This window comes from Rattus rattus, chromosome 7 (assembly GCF_011064425.1).
Source record: "Rattus rattus isolate New Zealand chromosome 7, Rrattus_CSIRO_v1, whole genome shotgun sequence".
NCBI lineage: Eukaryota > Metazoa > Chordata > Mammalia > Rodentia > Muridae > Rattus > Rattus rattus.
The window spans coordinates 128,230,780-128,253,480 of NC_046160.1; the positions used below are offsets into that span (position 1 = coordinate 128,230,780).

Consider the following 22,701-nt stretch of genomic DNA (forward strand, 5'->3'; position numbering starts at 1 on the left):
TCCACTCTGCTCTGTCTGCTGTGGGAATCCTTGTGCCCACCTCGCCTTTGTCACCGTGGTCACAGATGCAGAAGCAGGAAGCTGAGGGAGGCCAGGAGACTGCGCTTCATCCCTGAGGCCCAGTGGCAGCTGTCTCTCAGACACAAGCCTGACACCAGTCCATTGTCCCACACTTCATTTCTGCACCACCTGTGGTGAGAGAGTGGCCTCGCCCCACAGGAAAGGTGACAGGCTAGTCCTGGCATCTCAGTCTCTAAAACCCTCTATGACCGTGTGGCACAGGGTGGGCAGAGGCTGTTGTCATAGCTGTAAGGACTCCTGAGCACAGAGGGGCACTGTCCTATCCCTTCTCTGGGAGAGGACACAGCAGGTTCCTCTGCAGGAGGAAGTGACCCAGCCCTCAGGCAGTAAACACGAGCCCCAAGCGGACATCCTCTGAGGAACACCTGGGGACGGGCACAGAGGATACTGCCTGAGTCCGTGGGGATCATGGGAATACGAGGCTCACCCCAGCCCCATAGCTGCACTCCACTGAGAGTACCAGCCCACCCTATCCCCTACAGTTGGAAGGGTCTTACTGGACAGTGGCCACCAGCCCTGTGTCTTCACTGACAGAGCCACCTGGGGCACTGATGTGCACCCCTAACCAGTCCTGGAAATGGCCCCAACAGCACCCAGAGGTGGAGACGTGCCCTGCCAAGAATGGGCACCTCCTTGTGGTGCCATTTTTATTTGCACTTGGGAACCTTGTCCTGCCGCCATGGGGAGGCCATGACTTGGAGAGGAGGCCCAGATTCAGCAGCAGCACCGGACTTGTGCTCAGCTTCCTTACCTACCAGAGAGAAAGTGAGAGTTTAGTGGACAGGCTGCCAGAAGCAGAGCTGGGAGAGACAGCCCCCATGACCAAGCTGACCGTTAGGAACCCTGCTGCCAGATGACACGAAGGCAGCAGGCAGCGAGGGACTTCTGAACACACAAGGAACAGGAAGGGATCTGCCCCCACCTCAGCCTCTGATCCAACACTCAGGGACGGCCAGACAGACTGCCAGGGAATGGAACAGATCCTGAGGTGGGGGTAGGCGGCCCAGTGAGGGGCACTTGGACCCATCCCTGAATTGCAACCTACTGTTAAATATGTCTTACTGTGTGTATGTGTGCTCATACACGTGTACACATGCGCATGTGCGCGCGCACGCACACACACACACACACACACACACACACACACACACACACACACTCCATTATGTGTTCCTCCCACCATGTCCTAGGGATTGAACTCCGGTCGACAGGCTGCGGCGAGCACCCTGACCCTCTCAGCTATCCCAGCATTCCCACCTGCCCGTTTTTTATGCCAGAATGGGGGGTGGGGTGTTTACTGCTCATCACTGTGAGTTTGGCGTGAGTCCCTGGCTCTGTGCCAGCCCCATACCCCTTCCCTGATCTAACTTGGGCCCCTGGGTTGGGCCACGTACTTCTTCTTCCTCTTAATTATCTCAGGCTCTCCAAGTAGGAGCTCCAGTTTTCTCTTGGAAATCGACAGCCTGGACCCCTTATCTCTCTCACTCCCAAGCCTGGGTGGGGGCCTGGTGGCTCTGGCTCTGCTCAGCAGGTGTCTGCTTATCTCTGGGCTCTCCACAGGGATGAGGGGGCTGGCAGCCCTTGTCATCCTCCAGTCCTCTGGTGATGGGGACAGCCTGCCAGGATGTCCGTTGGCCTCTCGGGGGCCGAGTGCCTTTAGTTCACCCTCAGGCTGCATGTCGACATCGCTGGCTTCCAGGGTTATGGGGGTCCAGCCAGAGGCTCTCATGGTGAGGTCTGGAGCTTTTGGGACCGAGTCCTCCGAGATGGTCTCCTCAGCAGTCTTGAACCTCAGTGTGTAGGAAGGCGAGTTGCGGCTCCTGTCACCCAGGAGGCGGTAGGCACGCTGGCGGCAGCTTCGGTAGTTGGAATGACCTGGGGTATCCTCCGAGTCTCCATCATAAGGATCTAAAAACTGTGACAAAAGTTTGAGTGTTTGGCTACATCTGAGGCCCATCCACAAAATAGAGTTTCTGAGGCAGTGGGTGGCAGTGAATATGTAAACAAAACGTCTCCATCACTGACGGCAAATGTGTGTGCTTCGCCTTGCACCGAAACCCTAAAAGGACATGGTCTCCACCTGACACTAGCCTAGGTGACCCTGGCCTTCCTACCGTCCTTCTACCCTCCTGCCTCCGCCTCCCATCAAGGGACCGTTCTGAGGGTCAAACCCAGATGCTCATAAACGCTGGGCAAGTGTCTTACCCACTGCGCTACATCCGTTTTGTTGGGCTTTGGGTTTTTGAGGTGGGCTCACTATATTACCTTAGCTGGCCTGGAGCAACCTATGTAGATTAGGTTGGCCTCAAACTCGAAATCCACCTGCCTCCCACCCCCCAAGTGCTAGGAATCAAAAGTCTGTACCACCACACCCAGCTTGGCTCACAGCGAAGGCTATCTCCAGGCCATCATCACCTTCTTCCAGCTCCTTGAATACTGTCACAAAGTACTCAGACTTACAGAAATATGTCATTCCAGAACATTATAAGGCGGGGTCTCTTAGCCCTGCCCTTCAACTTTATATCCTCCTGCCTCAGACTCTCCAGTGCTGAGATAACAGGTGTGCGCCACCACCACCTGCTACAGCAAACTCCTCTTAAGGGTGCATGGCCAGGCCTCTGGGGAGTCCCTGACCTTGCCTGTGGAGGTTGAAACTTCCTGTCTGTTTTTCCTTGCTCTATCCTGTTCCTGTCTGGTCGTGGCATGATCTATCATCTGGGCACTCACAGGCAGAGATAGGAGGCATGTCCCTCGGGCTTCTGGACCCGAGGGGTTTGGGCCAGGCCTGTGCATACCTCTCTCCAGATGCCTTCAGCAAAGTCCATGAGGTTCCTTCTGGAGTTGATCTGTGAGGGGAAAGCTTGATGCGGATCCCGCCCTGCCAGCTTAATCCCGAGCATGGGATGCTCGCTGGCCACACCACAGGGCATGCTAACACGAAACCTGGTAAGGGGACAAGGTCCTCCAAAAGCCTGGCAGGCAGGGAGCCCTTCCCTGGCACAGTGGGCAGACAGCACCTTGGCACTGCTTCTGGGCCCAAATCCAGGAGCTGGAGGGCACTAAACTTTCCTTCTCAACTGGTTCCCTGTCGCATGCAAAAAGCGAGGCCTAAAAACCCACAGAGGGGCTGGGGATTTAGCTCAGTGGTAGAGCGCTTGCCAGGGAAAGGCCCTGGGTTCGGTCACCTCCGAAAAAAAAAAGAACCAAAAAAAAAAAAAAAAAAAAAAAAAAAAAAAAAAACCCACAGAGGAGCCCAGGCCTGGCCTCTGGTGGTCCAACACTTTTGCCCTAGGCCACCAAGGAAGGTAGTGTTCATTTTCTTAATAAAAGAATACTGGCATTTAAATACTTTTAGTTTTTTTTTTTTTTCTTTTTTCTTTTTTTCGGAGCTGGGGACCGAACCCAGGGCCTTGCGCTTGCTAGGCAAGCGCTCTACCACTGAGCTAAATCCCCAACCCTACTTTTAGTTTTAGTAAGGGAGGAAGGGATCCAAAAGTTAGGAATGGGTATTTCCCACACGTACGCCCCCCACGCTTGCTGGGCACCTGAAGACGATGGCGCGAGTGTCTCTGCCACTTGCGAAAGCCAGCTGCACTGAACGCTGCCCTGATGCAGGTGGGTCGGCTGGGCCTCAGGCTGGCCATCCCTCGAGGCCAGGCACGTAGACTGTCACTTAACTAAGGAGACCAAGCCAAAGGACAAAACCCCTGTCAGAGGGTCTAGAGCATAGGGAAGGAAGGGCAGGCCACAGGGAGAAGAATTTTTTTTTTAAACATCTGATCCCACCCTGTAGCTCAGGCTGTCCTTCCTCCAGATTCTCTGTAAATATGAGGCAGCTGAGGCAGGAGGAACATGAGCTCACGGCTAGCCTGGGCTACATAGAAGGTCAAGGCCAGCTTGAGATAAATAGCAAGACCCTATGTCAAAAACAAAAGCAAGGGCTTGGTCCATCCAGTGCTTACTTAGCACATGCTAGACCCTGGACTCAGCCCTAGCACCTACAAAACAAAGAGTGGTGGCAGGGGTTTGAAACCCAGCACTCGGGCTGGAGAGATGGCTCAGCTGTTAAGAGCACCTGACTGCTCTTCCAGAGGTCATGAGTTCAATTCCCAAACCACATGGTGGCTCACAACCATCTGATGCCCCTTCTGTGTCTCTGAAGACAGCTACAGTGTACTTATATATAATAAATAAATAAATCTAAAAAAAAAAAAAAAAAAAAACCCAGCACTCAGCGCAGGAGGATCAGAGGTTCAAGGTCATCCTTGGTAAGAGGCCTGCCTGGGCTACATGAGATCCTTCCTCAAAAACAACAAAAAGCCCCTAGGATTGTGGGTACAAAACAGTTCAGCGCTTGCCTAGCTCCGCATTGTGGGAAATACGGGTTGGGGACATCAGAGCACAAGAGAACGTGCTCCACACAGAGAGCCATCCTGTCTATCTGAGACCCTCTCTTTTAAAAGATTAAAAATAATGGCTGGAGAGATGGCTCAGTGGTTAAGAGCACTGACTGCTCTTCCTAGGAGTCCTGAGTTCAAATCCCAGCAACCACATGGTGGCTCACAACCATCCGTAATGGGATCTGATGCCCTCTTCTGGTGTGTCTGAAGACAGCTACAGTGTACTGTACATATACATAAAAAAATCTTTTTAAAAGTTTAAAAATAAACTAGGGGTTGGGGATTTAGCTCAGTGGTAGAGCGCTTGCCTAGCAAGCGCAAGGCCCTGGGTTCGGTCCCCAGCTCCAGAAAAAAAGAAAAAAACAAAAATAAACTATAAAAGGGCTAAAGATGGGCCTGGAGAGCTGGCTCAGTGTTAAGAGCACTTGCTGCTCCTTCAGAGGACTCAGGCTCGGCTCCCAGCACCCACCCGGAAGTAACTCCAGCTCCAGAGGCTCCGATCCCGTTCTGCTGCACAGACATGAAGTCAGGAGATCACTCACACACGTAAAATGTAAGTACCAAGAAAGCGGCGCTACAAACCTCTGTGAAGTCTCATGTCCCTCAGTTTCTCCAGGTCCTCCCTCCAAGCAGCTGCTACGCCCTGTGGAAAGTGCCTCAGTTACACAGGCACACGGGATGCTTTCCAGCAATAAATCCTGCCTTCCCAAACTGGGCTCCCAGACCCCATTCTGAAACCTGGGAAGCAAGCAAAAGACTGGCCCTACCATACCCTCCTGAACACAGGACTTGTGGGCATCTTAAAGGTGAGAGAGGCTAAGAGAGGAAAGGAGCCCAGCTTGGCAGTGCAATGTGAACCTCTGCCTTGAATCCCAGCATCGGGAGAGGGAGGGTCAGGAGTTCAAGGTCGTTCTCATTTACATATGAGCCAACCTGGGCTTTGTGAGACTCTGTCTCAGGAAAACGAAAGTGGAAGAAGACGCTGCAGAGGCGGCTCTGAGGTAAAGCCCACACAGCTCTTGGCGAGAACCTGAGTTCAGTTCCTAGCACACACATTCAGTGGCTCATAACCACCCTTAACTCCAGCTCCAGGGGTCAGACACCTCAGTTGTGGGCATCTGCATATATGTACATGCATACACATACACTTTAAAATAACACTTAGAGAGAAAAAAAAAAAAAAAAAAAGAGGGCTAGAGAGAGATCACTCAGTGGTTAGAGCACTGCTCTTCCAGAGGACCAGGGTTCAAGTCCCAGAACCCACATAGTGACTCTAGTCCTATGGGATCTGATGCCCCCTCTGACCTCCACATGCATGCACCTGAGGTACATATATACATGCAGGCAAAACACCCATAAGCCTGAAAAATACATCCAGTTTAAAGGAAGGAAATAACTCCATGTACATTACCCAGATCCCTTTTCTTCTCACCTCCTGCCCCACAACCCCAAATGACATTTGAAAGTCCTGTTGTCTTAAGATTTGAGGCTATTGCTGCTTCTTAGAAAGTCTTGCTGGTTTGGGGGTACACTGTGAGGTGTGCCTCCCCCCCAAAAGCTCTCATCCAGAATGGCCTGAGGCTTTTCCTTGTGAAAAAACTGGACTCCAGAGGCCACATGTCTGAGTGTCATACCATCAACATGACTTGGGTTATGAAGTCCGCCCCTGTGCTTCCTCTTTGGAATTGGGCATCACAGGCACCTTTGAAGGCTGAGGGCCATCTACACAGAGCTGCGAGTGTCCCCAGTGGTCTCAGTAGACCAGCCGGGCTAACAGTACGGAGAGTAACACAGGCCAAAGGGCTTCTTAGCCCCTCCCTGGCTCCAGATCACCTGATGTTTACCCTCGTTACCGTGTGATGTTCCAGGCAGGATTTCTCTGTGTGGCCCTGGCTATCCTGGAACTTGCTCTGTAGACCAGGCTAGCCTCAAACTCAGAAATCTGCCTCCCAACCACTGGGATTAAAGGTGTGCCCCACCACTGCCCGGGTCTTTTGTTGTTTTAGTCTAAGGCTATCGTGCTTACATGTATTACTGTGTACCAGATACATGCCTGGTCCTTTGTACTTCACGCACGTATACACCATAAAAAAGAAGGGGCTGGGGTTGGGGATTTAGCTCAGTGGCGCTTGCCTACCTAGGGCATAAGGCCCTGGGTTCGGTCCCCAGCTCCGAAAAAAAACCAAAAAAAAAAAAAAAAAAAAAAGGGGGGGGGCTGGAAAGATGGCTCAGTGGTTAGGAGCACTGACTGCTCTTACAGAGGTCCTGAGTTCAAATCCCAGCAACCACATGGTGGCTCACAACCATCTGTAATAGGATCTGATGCCCTCTTCTGGTGTGTCTGAAGACAGCGACAGTGTACTTACATATAATAAATAATAAACCTTTTAAAAAATAAATAAATCGGGGTTGGGGATTTGGCTCAGTGGTAGAGTGCTTGCCTAGGAAGCGCAAGGCCCTGGGTTCGGTCCCCAGCTCTGAAAAAAAGAATTAAAAAAAAAATAAAATAAATAAATAAATCGATGTAAAAGAAAAATACATGTGCACAAAATGCCCTTGACCAGAGGCCCCAGTTAGAATTCCTTGTATTCACATGGTGGCTCAGAGCTGCGATTTCAGTTTCAAGGAATCCAGTGCCCCCCTCTGGACTCTGCCGGTACTGCATGCACACGGAGCACAAACGTTCAGGCAAACAAAAAGTTGTGCCCAGCTCACCCCGAGCACTTGGGAGGCAGAGGCAGCTCCCGTGAGTCTGAGGTCAGCCTAGTCTGTAAAGCGAGTTCCAGGACTTCATAGGGAGGCTGTCTCAAAGCAAACAACATAACCAACCGCACTGTGCCGTTGGTTTGCCAGGTTTGAAAACACAGGTACTTTTACAGGTGAACAAAGGCCCTGCCAGGCATCCAGGCATCCAGGCCTCCAGCCCCTGCCCTCTGTCCTCGGCTGTCCTGTCACTGCAGGGACTCCGCTAAGCAGAGGGACCTTGAATGGACTCAGGGAACACTTGAGAGGAGGCGCTCTACCCCCTAAGGTGTCTCCTTATGATGGAGGTCCCCGACCTGTGCATGGGAGCCTTGCAGCACCCCATGAACTATGGGACTCTGGTTCAAACACCTTGCCCCCGTACCAAGGTTAGGGGGACAGGTAGGTGACACATCTGTAGCATGGGCTCTATACCTGCAGGACACAATCCACTGAGAGGAGGACACCTTCCCTGAGGCTGAGAAAAGTGGACTTATGCAGTGGCACAAAGTAAGGCAAAAGATGACCTAGCTGGCCTGGAACTCACAGAGATCCACCTGCCTCTACCCCCCTAGTGCTGGGATTAAGGACGTATGCAACCACGTCTGTCTGTGACGGTCTTTTCTAAAACTACATCTTGCCTTCAGAAACTGTACTTTTGCTGGACCTCGCAACCGCATTAATAATATTCCTTGAGATCATTTAAAACTATGCACTTAGAGGCTGGAGAGATGGCTCAGCGGTTAAGAGCACCGACTGCTCTTCCTTAGGTCCTGAGTTCAATTCCCAGCAACCACATGGTGGCTCACAACCATCTGTAATGAGATCTGATGCCCTCTTCTGGTGTCTGAAGACAGTGACAGTGTACTTAAATAAAAAATAAAATCTTTGGGGTTGGGGATTTAGCTCAGTGGTAGAGCGCTTGCCTAGCAAGCGCAAGGCCCTGGGTTCGGTCCCCAGCTCCGAAAAAAAGAAAAAAGAAAAAAAAATAAAATCTTTAAAAAAAAAAAAATGGGGGTTGGGAATTTAGCTCAGTGGTAGAGGCGCTTGCCTAGCAAACCCAAGGGGCCCTGGTTGGGTCCCAGCTCCAAAAAAAAAAAAAATGCACTTGAGGAACTGGAGTGGTGGCTCAGTGGTTAGGAGGCTTGGCTGCTTTTCCAGAGAGAGAGGGTTTGCTTTTTAGTGTATATACATCAAGACACACAGTGTCTGTAATTCCAACGCCAGGAGGAATCTGATGCCTTCTTCCAGCCTCACAGGGCACAGCGTGCACACACATGGTGCACAGATGTTTAGGCAAACACTCACAGAAAATAAAGGCAAGTGCAATCTTAGGCGGGTGGCGTACAGACCTTTAATCCCAGCACTTGGGAGCCAGAGGCAGGCATCAGAGGTCTGTGACTTCGAGGCTAGCCCAGTCTGCAGAGCAAGTTCCAGGATAGGCAGGGGTAGGCAGAAAACCTGTCTTGAAAAAAAATCTCAAAAAATTAAAATAGAATCATACTCTGTTTCCCTACTGTGTACTCAGTCTGTTTAACCTGCCTTTGAGAGCAATGTAGCTGACTCTGCTGTACCTTAAATGTCCCTTGAAGTCAGCTTTTACACTAAGCAAATAAATAGCTTTATTATGTACTCTGCCACGCCCTGGCCCAGAATAATGTGTGTGTTGTAATCTTTTTCTTTTTTTTTTTTTTTAAGATTTATTCATTTATTTATATAAGTACACTGTAGCTGTCTTCAGATACACCAGAAGAGGGCATCGAATCTCTTTACAGATGGTTGTGAGCCACCATGTGGTTGCTGGGAATTGAACTCAGGACCTCTGGAAGAGTAGTCGGGTGCTCTTAACCGCTGAGCCATCTCTCCAGCCCGTAATCTTTTTCTAAAACCAGACAGCGGGTGGAAACCAACCTCAAAAACACCTGAGGAGCATGGTGACACACAGGTCACCTCAATCCCAGCGCTCAGGAGGCAGAGGCAGATGGATCTCTGAGTTCAAGGCTAACCAAGTCTACATCATAAATTCCAGGCCAGCCGGGGCTACATAGTGAGACCCTGCACCCCCAAAAAAGAATAAAAAAGGAAAAACTAAATATCTCATTGGCGTTAGAAGTAACACTTGGGGGTTGGGATTTAGCTCAGTGGTAGAGCACTTGCCTAGCAAAGCGCAAGGCCCTGGGTTCGGTCCCCAGCTCCGGAAAAAAAAAAAAAAAAAAAAAAAAAATCTTAAAAAAAAAAAAAGTAACACTTAGGTATGGGTAATAACAAGTGACCCCAGTTTTCAGTACCATTTGGGGTCAGCTGGGGTCAGGAAATAACCTTTGTAAACTCTGGTTAAAAGTTTTCATTGTGGGGTTGGGGATTTAGCTCAGTGGTAGAGCGCTTGCCTAGCAAACGCAAGGCTCTGGGTTCGGTCCCCAGCTCCGAAAAAAAGAAAAAGAAAAAAAAAAGTTTTCATTGTGGGCTGGAGAGATGGCTCAGTGGTTAAGAGCACTGTCTGCTCTTCCAGAGGTCCTAAGTTCAATTCCCAGCAACCACATGGTGGCTCATAACCATCTATAATCAGATCTGCTGCCCTCTTCTGGCCTGAAGGAATACATGCAGGCAGAAAGCTATATGATGTATACATAATAAATAAATGTTTTTTTAAAAAAAAGTCTTGGGCTGGAGAGATGGCTCAGCGGTTAAGAGCACTGACTGCTCTTCCAGAGGTCCTGAGTTCAAATCCCAGCAACCACATGGTGGCTCCTGGTTCAAATCCCAGCAACCACATGGTGGCTCACAGCCATCTGTAATGGGATCTGATGCCCTCTTCTGGTGTCTGAAGACAGCTGCAGTGTACTTCTAATAATATATATATGTGTGTGTGTGTGTGTGTGTGTGTGTGTGTGTGTGTGTGTGTGTGTGTGTGTGTGTGTGCTGCAGAGATGTCTCAGCAGTTAGGAACCCTGGCTGCTTTTCTAGAAGACCCGAGGTTTGGGGTTGGGATTTGGCTCAGCGCAGAGCGCTTACCTCAGCAAGCGCAAGGCCCTGGGTTCGGTCCCCACTCAAAAAAAAAAGAAAAAAAAAAAAAAAAAGACTGAGGTTCAATCCCTAGCATCCACATGGCAGCTCGTAACTGTCTGTAACTCCAGTTCCAGGGGATCCGACACCCTCACACCAATGCACACAAAAGGAAAACAAAATTGTGTGTGCTGGTGTATGCTCGCCATGGTGCACATGGTGTACATGTTGGGGCGTGTACACAGGGCTACTTTTGTTAGTTGGTTTTTCCTACCGTAGTTCTGAGGATTAACCTCAAGACTGCACAGGGTAAGGGCACTTTTACCCACAAGGCATCTCACCAACACCCCCGCAACGTTACCAGTAAGCCATCCCTTAAGCCTCTCCTGCTTTTACTCCACCTCACCTCCTCTCTACCCCTAGGTCCCTTTGTCCTGCATGCAGCTACTTGAGGCCTCAGTCCAGCTTCAGGGTGGCCCTGAAGCCCCAGAACTAGTAAGGCTTTAATCTAGGGACACTCTGAGGTGGGGGTGGGCTGGTGGGACAGGTTAATCCACGACTTGACTTTACAATCCTTAAAGCTGGGAGGATAATAAAATACTCACTTTTGCTTTATGTTTGAAAACTACCTGAAGAAAATTCTAGAAGTCAACCCATCCTGCACCTGAAGTTACTAGGTCTTTACCTCCAGGAAAATTCTATTTATTAACCTCCAACCCTGGGCACAGTATGTGCTGCCCACTGACATCTGTCTCTACCTACGCCTGACAGGTCATGTGGCCCAAGGTTGCCTTATTACCTGGTCTTGTCTCCAAGGTAGCCAGGCCCACGGCCCGCCTTTCCAGTACTGTCTGGTGGGGAATCCAGCTGAGATCATCCTGCTGTACAAATCTTACTCATGGGGACAGCTCTGAGCTGTTCGCTCAGCCCAAAGCAGCATGTCACCTGACCCCTCTTTCTTCCAAACCCCAAACCCTGACCTCATGTTTTAACCCCTCCCAAACCCTCACACAGGCACACAGGCTGTGCGTTCACATCTGTCAGTCTGACACATGCATCCTGATTATGGCCGGTCAGTCACTCTCGTGATTTCCTGGAGTCGTGACTTTGCTGTCCACAGCCCTGTCCTCAAAGCCGGTCACAGCTCTGATGAACAGTGTGCAGTGTCACGTTTGCTGGTTGTAGCTGCCCAGGCCCCCCAGAGAACTCAAACCCATAAACTCAAGAGCAAGGAGGGGTAAGTAAGGGGGGTTTCAAAGGAGAAGTGGAAAGTGAAATTATGTAGTTATAATCTCAAACCTAAGAGAATTTTGGGAGGGCTTTTGTTTGGTTCATTTTGTATTTGTCTTTTTAAAAAAGGATTTACGAGGGGTTGGGGATTTAGCTCAGTGGTAGAGCGCTTGCCTAGAAGCGCAAGGCCCTGGGTTCAGTCCCCAGCTCCGGAAAAAAAAGACAAAAAAAAAAAAAGGATTTACGATTTATCTAATGTATATGAGTACACTGTCGCTGTCTTCACACACATCACAAGAGGGCATCGGATCCCATTACAGATGGTTACCATGTGGGTGCTGGGATTTGAACTCAGGACCTCCAGAAGAGCAGTCAGTTCTCCTAGCCACTGAGCCATCACTGAGCCATCTCTCCAGCCCCGTATATTTGTTTTTTGGTTTTTTTTTAAAGGTTTATTTATTTATTTTATGTACAGCATTCTGCCTGCATATGTGACTGCAGGCCAGAAGAGGGCACCAGATCCATTACAGATGGTTGTGAGCCACCATGTGGTTGCTGGGGAATTGAACTCATGACCTCTGGAAGAGCAGTCAGTGCTCTTAACCACTGAGCCATCTCCAGCCCCTATATGTTTGTTTTTTAAGACAGGTTTCTCTGTGTAGACCTGGCTGTCCTGGAACTCACTGTGTAGACCAGGCTGGCCTCAAACTGAGAGACCTGCAGTGCCTCGAGTGCTGGGATCAAGGTGTGTGCCACCCACCACCTGACAGGAAAATGGGGCTTTTAAAAAGGAGAAAGAGGGCTGGAGATGGCTCAGTGGTTAAAACCGCATCTTCAAGAAAGGTCTGGTTCAATTCCCAGCAACCCATCCATCCGATGGGCATCCCCTCTTCTGGGTGTCTAAAGATAGCAACAGTGTACCCACATACATGAAACAAATAAATAAATCTTTAAAAAAAAAAAAAAAAAAAAGGAGAGAAAGAATCTTTGGGGTTAGCCCCCAGCTGTGGGTGGGATTACCTCAGTCAGCTGGATATCCTTGGGCACTGCACACCTTCCAGAAAGGAGGGAGGGAGAGGAGTTGCTGGGGGAGTTGCTGGAGGGATGGCTCAGGGGTTAGGAGTGGCTGCTCTACCAGAGGACCCAGGTTCAATTCCCAGCACCCACATGGCAGCCCACAAATATCTGTTCAGTCCCCAGGGATCTGATGCCCTCTTCTGGTCTCTGCAGGCACTGTACTCACATGGTACACAGACAGACAGACACTCAAACAAACAGAGTAAAAAATAAAACAAACAAACCAACCTTTCTTTTCTTTCTTTTTTCTTTCTTTCTTTTTTTTTTTTCGGGCTGAGACCGAACCCAGGGCCTTGCACTTGCTGAGCAGCGCTCTACCACTGAGCTAAATCCCAACCCCTCAAACCAACCTTTCTTGACAAATTTTTCTGGTGAAATTTTTTCAGGGGCACGGATTATAACACCTCAGGAAAGAGCTACTAACTAGCAAACAAACTCTGTGCAAACGATAAAAATGAAATGTCTATCCACAGAACAGGCTGGGAGTGTTCCCAGAAGCCTCTTTGTGAGGAGGGCAGAGAGCAGCTGAGCCTTGCTTAGCCTAGCAGTGGCACCTTTCACCTATACCACCCCACCCCACCCCTCATCCCTGTCACAGCCCCTGGGGCTATGTCTAGAAAGACTTACTGGAATCCTGGGAGAAGTCCCAGAAAGTAGGAGTGAATCTCCGGGAGCAACCGCCTAGGAGAAAGGTGGGCTTAGCCCAAAGAAAGGGGTCAGAGCTGATGTAAAATGGCTACCTCGCACTGCAGGAAAGCCTTAAGTGGAAAACCTGGGGAGTTGAGGGGCGCTGCCTCAGCCCTCACTAACCACACAAACCAAGACCAAAACTGCCTGGCAGTGCACACGTGCTCTGAGACTCCCTGATCATCTTCCCCCAGTGCCAAGAGGATTAACCTGGGTGTCAACTGCAAATCAGAGATGGGTTCTCCAAGGGACTGATGTAGTCGCTGTCTCAGAATGCTCAGCTGTGGGAGAGCAGACGCCCACATTTTATTTGCAGCCACCCACCCAGAGGCACGAAGCACACGTTCATTCAAATGCGCTCCCCCACCCCTACCCCCGTGCTTTCTGGGCACAGCTGCATCATCTCCAAGTCCCTGGCTGGGATCAATGCTTGGGAAACACACACTTTGTCAGAGCAGATAGGTCTGAGACAGCTAGCTACCCTGCATCAGATGAGTGTCCTTTGCCCCACAGTGAGAACCTTCTGAGAGGACCCCAGGCTCCATATTTAGTGCATAAATCATTACTTTTTCTAAGATTGACACTCTGTTCTCTATTAGGTACTATTTTGATCAAATATCTCTTATGTCTGTTTTGGTTTTTGAAATGATGCCTACACCCTGACCTTCTGAGGGTAGGAAGACCAACCTCTGAGAACCGGTTCTCCTTTCACTGGGCAGGCTTTGGCAGTGCCTAGGCTGGCTGAGCCATTTTCCTAGTGGAATTCTAGTAAGAATGCTTACATCTAGGGCAAGCATCAGAATGAGAGAGTCGTTTTTTCATTGAATCTAGAATGCACAGTTGTTTTCTAGAAGTGTGTTGACCTTGAAGAAATCCTTGTAGAAAACAGCGGTTGTGTTGTTATCTATAGAGTTGTTTCCTGCAGGGCCTTTGCATGACTTTGGTCACAAGCCGGTCTGGCTGTACCAGGATCATCTTACTTTTGGGTCCTGCAAACTGCACAGTGAGGGTAAAGTGGCGGGCGAGATGCTTTCAGTCAGGAAACCTAGAGATCAGGTGGGAGCTTTGGTACGAGGAGCTTGTTTTACACCCCCTCCCCCCAAAAAAGTTTATGTAACAATCAATAAATGTGCTTCTGGGGCTGGAGAGATGGCTCAGTAGTTAAGAGCACTGACTGCTCTTCCAGAGGTCCTGAGTTCAATTCCCAGCAACCACATGGTGGCTCACAACCATCTGTAATGGGATCCGATGCCCTCTTCTGGTGTGCATGAAAACAGCTACAGTGTACTCATATAAATAAAAATAGGGGTTGGGGATTTAGCTCAGTGGTAGAGCGCTTGCCTAGGAAGCGCAAGGCCCTGGGTTCGGTCCCCAGCTCCGGAAAAAAAGAACCAAAAAAAAAAAATAAAATTAAATAAATAAATAAAAATAAATACATCTTTAAAAACAAAACGTCGGGTTGGGGATTTAGCTCAGTGGTAGAGCGCTTGCCTAGGAAGTGCAAGGCCCTGGGTTCGGTCCCCAGCTCCGGAAAAAAAAGAACCAAAAGAAAAAAAAAAGAAAAAAAAAAAACAACAACAACAACGTCAAAACCAGGGGTGTAACAGTGGTAGCATGGTCACCTAGCACCCGCATGACTCGGGGTTCAGTCTGCAACACAGGGTTCAGAGCAACTGGGGAAAGGTAAGGGGGGTGGCAACTATCAGTCAAGTCCGAGACAAGTTGACCAACCTCTAAAGAGACAAACACCCCTGAAAGTCTCCTCCCCATAGGGCATGGAAGTCGGCCTCTCCTGAGGAACCTGGGTTTTAGCAGAGCCTCTCAGACAGGCCTGTCCACAGTGAGGCTGCAACTGGGGTTTTAGTTCTGATTCCAAGTCAGTTTTGTCCCGAGGAAACTTCAAGTAAAAATAGTATTTTTAGACGCCCCACCCCCAGCCCGCCATGGCTTTGCATGTAGATGCTAATCCGTCGCATTAATTCCAAGATGCCCCAGAATTCTCCTATGCGTTCAGGGGGGAGGAGAGGGGTGTCCATGCTCTCTGAAAGCCACTCAACCGTACTCATCGCCGGGCCCTTCCCAAACCCCACTCTTCATGCCCAGAGCAACGAAGGGACCCCTCCGTCATCGACCCACCTCACAGCAAGGTTCCCTGAAGTAGTCAAGGCCTGGAAAAGGCAGGAGGGCAGGGACACCTACCCTGAAGGGTCACATCTTCATTTTCAAAGGATAGTGCCCCCATGTTTAATCTGGGTGGAGCCTCCTCTTATCCAGTGTTAGCTGTCTAAGCTCCGCCCCCAGTTACCTGGCAACAGTTGGTATGCTCCGCCCCACAGTTACCTGGCAATAGCCAGGTATGCCTGACAGTATAACAGGGGCTGCTTGCCCTCTCCTCACTCTCTTGCCCCCTCTCTCCCCAGTCCCCTCCCCCCTTCTCTCCACGTGCTCATGGCCGGCCTCTATTCCTCTCCTTCTCTACTCTTATTTCTCTACTTCTCTATCTGCCCCTACCACCCTCTTAACTCCCCTCCCCATCCCCTGAATAAACGAATCTACACTGTACCGTCGTGTGGCTGGTTCCTCAGGGGGAAGGGTTGTCTCAGCATGGGCCCACTGAGGCACCCCCTTTTCTCGGACCTCCAAAGAACATATCCCACCTCTCTATCTTTTTATAAAGACAACATGGGTGCTGAAACCCGGGACATAGCCTCTCCTATAAACACATCATCCGGGACCTTCCTTCCACACACACCCATCCTACCCTGTCCTTTACAAGTGCCTGCGGGGACAGTGGCTTCAGTGAAGGACCACCTGTCAGAACACCTGCAGCCACATCTGTTCAGAGATCCAAACTGGACCACACCTAACTCCAAGAAGTCGGCCGGAATTTAGGTGGTTAGTCCCTAACAGTTGCTGGGCAGGGGCCACTGAGTTAGGGCTCTGAGAACCTGGCGGGCAGCCAGGGCTGACAGTTATTTAAAGCAGCTTGTAGCTTCAAGCATCTGGTGTGGAAGGCAAGGACTGTCTAGACTTACCTCCTGGATGGGATGTTCATTTTGGTCCCCAGGGAATCATCCCAGGGAGTCAAGAAGGGAGGAGGCAGATATCCTGTGCTTTAGGCCTGCATGACGTCACAGGTATCTCCATGGCAACCCAGTGTGCATGTTTCTGGGGCAGTGTCTGGGGAGAGCTACACATGTCCACTCAGGACCCTAGGCCGTAAATCATAGCTCCAAGCTCCCCTCCCTCAGTTCCTGTTGCCCCTAGTTCTGCACCTGCCTGCTCCACACGGCGTGCATAGTCCTACCTACCCTGTGCACATAGGCCTGATCCTTAGGCCACCTTCTCAAAGCTTCCCTTCCTTGGGCACACTCTGCTGGGGTGCACTTAAGACCAAAGAGGCCACCAAGACTTTGGGGACTGTCCTGTGCTCTAGAGCAGCTTCCCAATTCTCATTCTGGCCACAGAGCTGGGCCTCCCCTCTGGTGGCATACTATGGTTTTGTTACACCCTGCCACCCGACCTCCACCTCCCCTCACAGTCACTCACAGTCACTCTTCCTTCTGTGGGACACTGGGGTTAAAGGAGCCAAGCCCCTCTGCTGTCTGTGCAGAAGTTGTTTGCATGTTATTTTCTTTTTATTTTATGTATATGAATACACTGTCATTATCCTCAGACACCAGAAGAGGGCATCAGATCCCATTACAGATGGTTGTGAGCCACCATGTGGTTGCTGGGATTTGAACTCAGGACCTCTGGGCAGTCAGTGCTCTTAACCACTGCGCCATCTCTCCAGCCCCTGGGAACCACTTTCAAAGGCATAGGCACAACCAAGGGATGTCCTTTCTCATCCATTACTTAAGTGCCCCGGGAGTTCAAAGTTCCCAGGGCAACTGAGGGATGGCATGGCAGTAAACCAGAAAATAACATGGGGACAGTATTTCCTAGGCCTCTTCCCTACTCCCCAACTCTTCTGTTCTCTTTGGCCCCTCTTCCATATTTCCTGACCTTGGCAGCTGACACAGACGTCCTACCTAGGGCTGAGACCTCAACAGTCACCTATCCTTGGCGCTTTGACAGTTGCCAGCCTGTATTTGCTGGCCACAGCACCAAGAGTCTGGCTAAGGCTGAAAGCGGCACTAACCTGTGATAGAAGCATAAAGTCGGACAAGTCCATTTAGCAGAACGGTAGTAGGCTCTCCCTGGGGCCTAGGACCTCCTGAGCCACAGGATTTTGACAGGTTCACAGTACCAGGGATGACTTTTCTCCTGTGGAGAACCCCTCAGATCCAACCAGAGGGTGATTGGTTGCCCCTGGAACCTTCACGAAACTGTTGCACCAGAGGGCACTTGATGCCGGAAGTTGGTATTGGAGCACACAAGGATCCAGCCACCATGCTGGCTTACTGTGCTGGCTAAGCCACCAATGGCTTTTCTTCCACCTCCTCCCCCCATAGCCTACACAAGTCCTTTTTAGCACAAGTTTCCAGCTCGGCGTCAGCTTGATCTCTGTCCTGCAAGCTCAATGCTGCCTTCTGCAATAGTCTTACCAGCTAGCGCTGGGGAACCAGAGCAATGGCAGTACTGTGTGGATTTGAAAGCTTTCGGGGTCTCTCTGACCAATTCTTTGGTATTTTTAATATCCATTTGGATTTTATGTGTATGGGTGATCTGTACCACCTGTATATGCCTGGTGCCTGTGGAGGCCAGAAGAGGAAATCGGATGCCCTAGGACTGGAGTTACAGTTGTGAGGCACAAAGTGGGTGCTGGGAATTGAACCCAGGCCCTCTGAAAGAGCAGCCAATGCTCTTAACCACTGAGCCATCACTTTACTGCCCAATAATTTATTTTTCTAAAACAGGGTCTCCAGTCTCATGTGGCCCAGGTCGGCCTTGAATTCACTGTGTAGCCCAAGATAATCCTCCTGTCTCCACTTACTCCTGAGTGCTGGGATTACAGGCATGTACGGTCAGCCATCTTACAAGGTGCTGTTTACTGCTCTGGTTGACTGTGGGGACCTGGGAGAGTGGAGCCTAAAAATGAGGCAGACTAAATCTCATGCAATAGCCAGCTTCATTCAGAGCGTCAGGCGGTTTATACTCTGAGTGTCGAGTGGTCGCCTGAGTGTCGCTCTCACAAGTTCAAGTTGTATAGAATCACAAGGATAAGCCCCACGTGGCCAAAAGGTTTTCCAGGGAGGCTACCAACAAATAGCATGGCCAGCTGGAGCGAATCCTCTGAAGTAAACTCACTCCTCTGTCTGCTCCCCCTAGGGCAGCTAGTGCATCCCACAGCCCATGCTGTGGTTTTGAAGAAAACTGAGATCGCAAGACTCTTGTTTTCTCGCACGCTCTCAGAATTGCCATCCCGTGACTCCCTTCTTGGACAGTGTTCTGACAGAGCTGGGGACACACGACAGGGCTTAGTGCACACCGGGTTAGCGCTCTGCCGAGTTACAATGCCTACGCTTTGGGGCAGGTGCTTTACTCTATTCCGTTTGGCTTTGAGGCAGGGTCTCACTCTGTATCCTAGGCTGGCCTCAAACTCAAGATACCCTTGCCTCAGTCTCCCGAGGGTTTCTGTAGAACAGTGAAAACCAACTATTCCGTGCGCCCCTTAGTCTTCTCCCGTGTTGCTCAGCGTGTTTAATTGCTATCAACTAGAATTACCGGGCTTGTCTAGTTCCAGGACAGTTAGGCTTTCTTTTTTTTCCTTCCCAGACTTGGACCAAACCCAGGGCCTCTCAACCCCAGTTAGGCTTTCTTGAATTTTCCATGCCACCCATACAGGACATTTATATACATTTCTTCTAAGATTAAGCAGGCAAAATGTCTCCAGTTCAAGCCAGTTCTAACTCAAGGGAAGCGTAACTTCTCAGCTATGCCAAACTTCTGTCCAAGGTGAAGGGTCACAGAGTATACTGTATTAGACCTAGATGGTTTTATTTTGTTTGGTGATTTCTTTAGTATTTGAGACAGGGGGTTGGGGATTTAGCTCAGTGGTAGGCGCTTGCCTAGGAAGCGCAAGGCCCTGGGTTCGGTCCCCAGCTCCGGGAAAAAAAAAAAAAAAAAAAAAAAAAAAAAAAAAAAGAGACAGGGTCTCACATGTAGTCCTGCCTGTAACTCAGAGGATAGGCCTGGAACTCATTATGTTGATCAGGCTGGTCTTGAACTCCCAGAGATCTGCCTGACTGAATGCTGGGATTAATGCCACATCCCCACTGAGCCCAGCCATCAGACTTCACTTGAAAATCCACTTCCTGGGGCTGGTGAGATGGATGGCTCAACAGGTAAAGGCCCTTGCTGCCGAGCCTGACCACCTGGACCTGTCTGATCTCTGGAACCCAGGGTGAAGAAGAGAACAGACCCCTGAAAGCTGTCTTTGCACACACACACACACACACACACACACACACACAATTAAGAATTAAAGTCTTGGGGTTGGGGATTTAGCTCAGTGGTGAGCTCTTGCCTAGGAAGCGCAAGGCCCTGGGTTCGATCCCAGCTCAAAAAAAAACAAAAAAAAAAAAGAGAATTAAAGTCTTTTAAAAATGAATAAAATGGAAGCTGGAGGGCTGGCTCAGCAGTTAAGAGCACCGACTGCTCTTCCAAAGGTCCTGAGTTCAATTCCCAGCAACCACATGGTGGCTCACAACCATCTGTAATGAGATCTGATGCCCTCTTCTGGTGTATCTGAAGACAGCTACAAGTGTATTCATATAAAATATATCTTTTTAAAAAATGAATAGGGGCTGGGATTTAGCTCAGTGGTAGAGCGCTTACCTAGAAGCGCAAGGCCCTGGAGTTGGTCCCCAGCTCAAAAAAAAAAAAAAAAAAAAAAAAAATGAATAAAATGTACCCCTTGTGCTCTCTCCTGGTCCACAAGGGGCTTGGGAGACTGACTGGTTCTGTCTACTGACCCTCATGAAGGGGAAGGAGATGGAGACAACAGAAGTCATAGGAATTTGTAGCTGTTGTATAAAATTCCTCTAAGATTGGAACATCCCATCCTGCAGGGAAGCTCTTTATACAGGAGGTAAACAACTCGAAATAGTGGTTCCTGAAACTGACCAGATTCACTAGGCCCCGCCCACCAGTAAGTCCAGACAGCCAGGCTTCCTGGATGACCAGCTGAGGCCCTGGACAGGACACTCTCTCCAACACATTGAGTTGCCTGTAAGCTGTGCACTGTGCTCCAGGTTCCCAGGTTTGTGAGCTGGCTGTGTGATGCAGCTGTCTTTGTGTCATTTCTGCTCCTGTTAAGTAACCTCCCACCCATACCCCTAGAAGTAACCCCAATAAAACTCACGGCTCACCAAATTGGACCTTGGTGGCATCTGAACTTTGGTGTGTTATGGGCTCCCTATCTGGGGTGAGCAGATGTGTGGTCTCTCCCCAGGAAAGCTTTTGTCGCAGCAGTTGGTTTGGGTTTACAAGCAGAGGAAGAACGGAGCAGTATTCAGGTAGTCAATGAGATCAGGGTTCATTTCAACCATTCAACCATTCAACCATTCAAAAGTTGGCTAACACCAACTTTTGTTAGTATTTTAGTATTTTGGTTTTTTGTTGTTTTTTGACACAGGGTATCTCTATGTAGCCCTGGCTGTCTTAGAGCTCACTCTACACACCAGGCTGGCCTTAAACTCCTACCGACTCCTACCTCCAGAGTGTGCCACCATGCTGGACTGGGGATTTTTATTTTTGGTTGTGAGCCTAGCCTTTAACGGCTGAGCCATCTCTCCAGCCTGGGGATTTTTATTTTTAATCTGGAATCATTGACAGAAAGTGCGTGGTGCTGGAGAGATGGCTCAGCAGTTAAGCACTGACTTGAGGTTAGGGATTTAGCTCAGTGGTAGAGTGCTTGCCTATGGCGCCAAGGCCCTAGGTTAGGTCCCCAGCTCCAAAAAAAAAAAAAAAAAAAAAAAGAGCACCTAACTCTTCCAGAGGTCCTGAGTTCAATTCCCAGCAACCACGTGGTGGCTCACATCCATCTGTAATGGGACCTGATGCCCTCCTCTGGTGTGTCTGAAGACAGCTACAGTGTACTCATAAATAAAATATATCCTAAAGGGAAAAAAAGCAGAGGCTCTACTGCAGAAGACTTGGCTTTGCTTCCCAGCACCCACATCAGGCAACCCACAGGTACCTGCAACTCCTGCTTCAGGCTCTAACGTCTTCCGACTTCCCATTGTGTTCTGTCACGCTCAAACCTTCAAGAAAGACACATATCCACAATTTAAAAAAAAATTAAAAAACAAACCAAACCAAGTGCTTTGACGCTGCCAGTCCTAGGATTCCCATTGGCCGAGTGTTGAAGCTTTGAAGTGCTTTCCTGGGAAGGTGAGGCAGGCTGCAAGCCAGCACTTGGCACCCAGTCTGCTCAGTTCCTTGGCTCCGCAGTAACGTACTAATCATTGTTTGGATTTTGGTGGTGCTATTAATATACAGTGACTCACCAGAAAGTGCAGCTTTCTGGAATGTTCTTCCCAGGGCGGTGATGTTCCTTCCCATGGAAGACAACTCTGCAAATCACTCTTTAAAGGTCTGAACACACCCAGAACACTAAAACGGGGTGGGGTGGGGGGCAGGACGACACACGACAGGCTTCCTAAATGATACAAACGGAAATGAATTGTCCCCCTAGGTAACGTATCAGTTGTACTTACCAGCTAGTCATCCCAAAATGCAAATCGGGCACGTGCCTTGGCACCAAGCCAGCAGTCAAGTTTCTTCCCACACCCTTCCCAGCTGGCAGGAGGCAGGCTGACTGCACCCAGCCTTCCTTCCGTTAGTCAGTGCGCAATGCCGTGAGGTCCGGTGCAGGCTAGGGTTATAGCTCAGCAGAGGAACCTTACCCACAGTGAGAGGTATTGGCTTACACCTCCAGCACGGAAGGGAGGAAGTAGAGAATGAATGCAAGGAGGGGCGTCTGTCACAAAAAGATGTGGCAAAGTGATCATCTGGCGCACAAAGGCAGAGAGACTGGGTCAGCCAAGTCACTGCTCCCTCCATCAGGGCTGCCGTTTGGGGATAATGAAATGTTTTGAAAATTAGTTGCATGAAGTTCTGAGACAGCCTGGGCTACATGAAAGTCTCACAAGAAAAAAACTAGCCTGTCTTTGAGCTCAGTGCCAGAGCTCCTGTAACATATGAGCCTCTACATTCAATCACCAGGACTGAACACAGGCCAAGGGTGGGACGTGATGGTGTGCACCTTTAATGCCACACTTGGGAGGACAAGTTAAGGGTAGTTTTTGACTGTAAGACCCTGTCAAACTGAAATGAACCCCTGGGCTAGAGATGGAGTTTTGTGTCAGCTCGACATAAGCTAAAATCATGAGGGAAGAATCTTAAGAAAATGCCTCCCAGGGGCTAGAGAGATGGTTCAGTGGTTAAGAGCACTGACTGCTCTTCTCGAGGTCCTAAGTTCAATTCCCAGCAACCACATGGTGGCTCACAACCATCTGCTATGGGATCTGAC

The 22,701-nt window shown here is 49.7% G+C and overlaps 1 protein-coding gene across 1 annotated transcript; it reads right to left on the bottom strand.

Moving 5' to 3' along the window:
- Positions 1-695: 695 nt before the first annotated feature.
- LOC116905476 lies at positions 696-16,300 on the bottom strand. The gene is made up of 6 exons (XM_032908446.1): positions 16,256-16,300; positions 5,064-5,124; positions 3,627-3,800; positions 2,877-2,927; positions 1,476-1,996; positions 696-832 (listed from the first exon to the last, which is right to left on the bottom strand). Exons 3-6 carry the CDS (start codon positions 3,723-3,725, stop codon positions 829-831), a joined length of 675 nt encoding a protein of 224 aa, XP_032764337.1. The 5' UTR covers positions 3,726-3,800; positions 5,064-5,124; positions 16,256-16,300; the 3' UTR covers positions 696-828.
- Between the last annotated feature and the right edge of the window lie 6,401 nt (positions 16,301-22,701).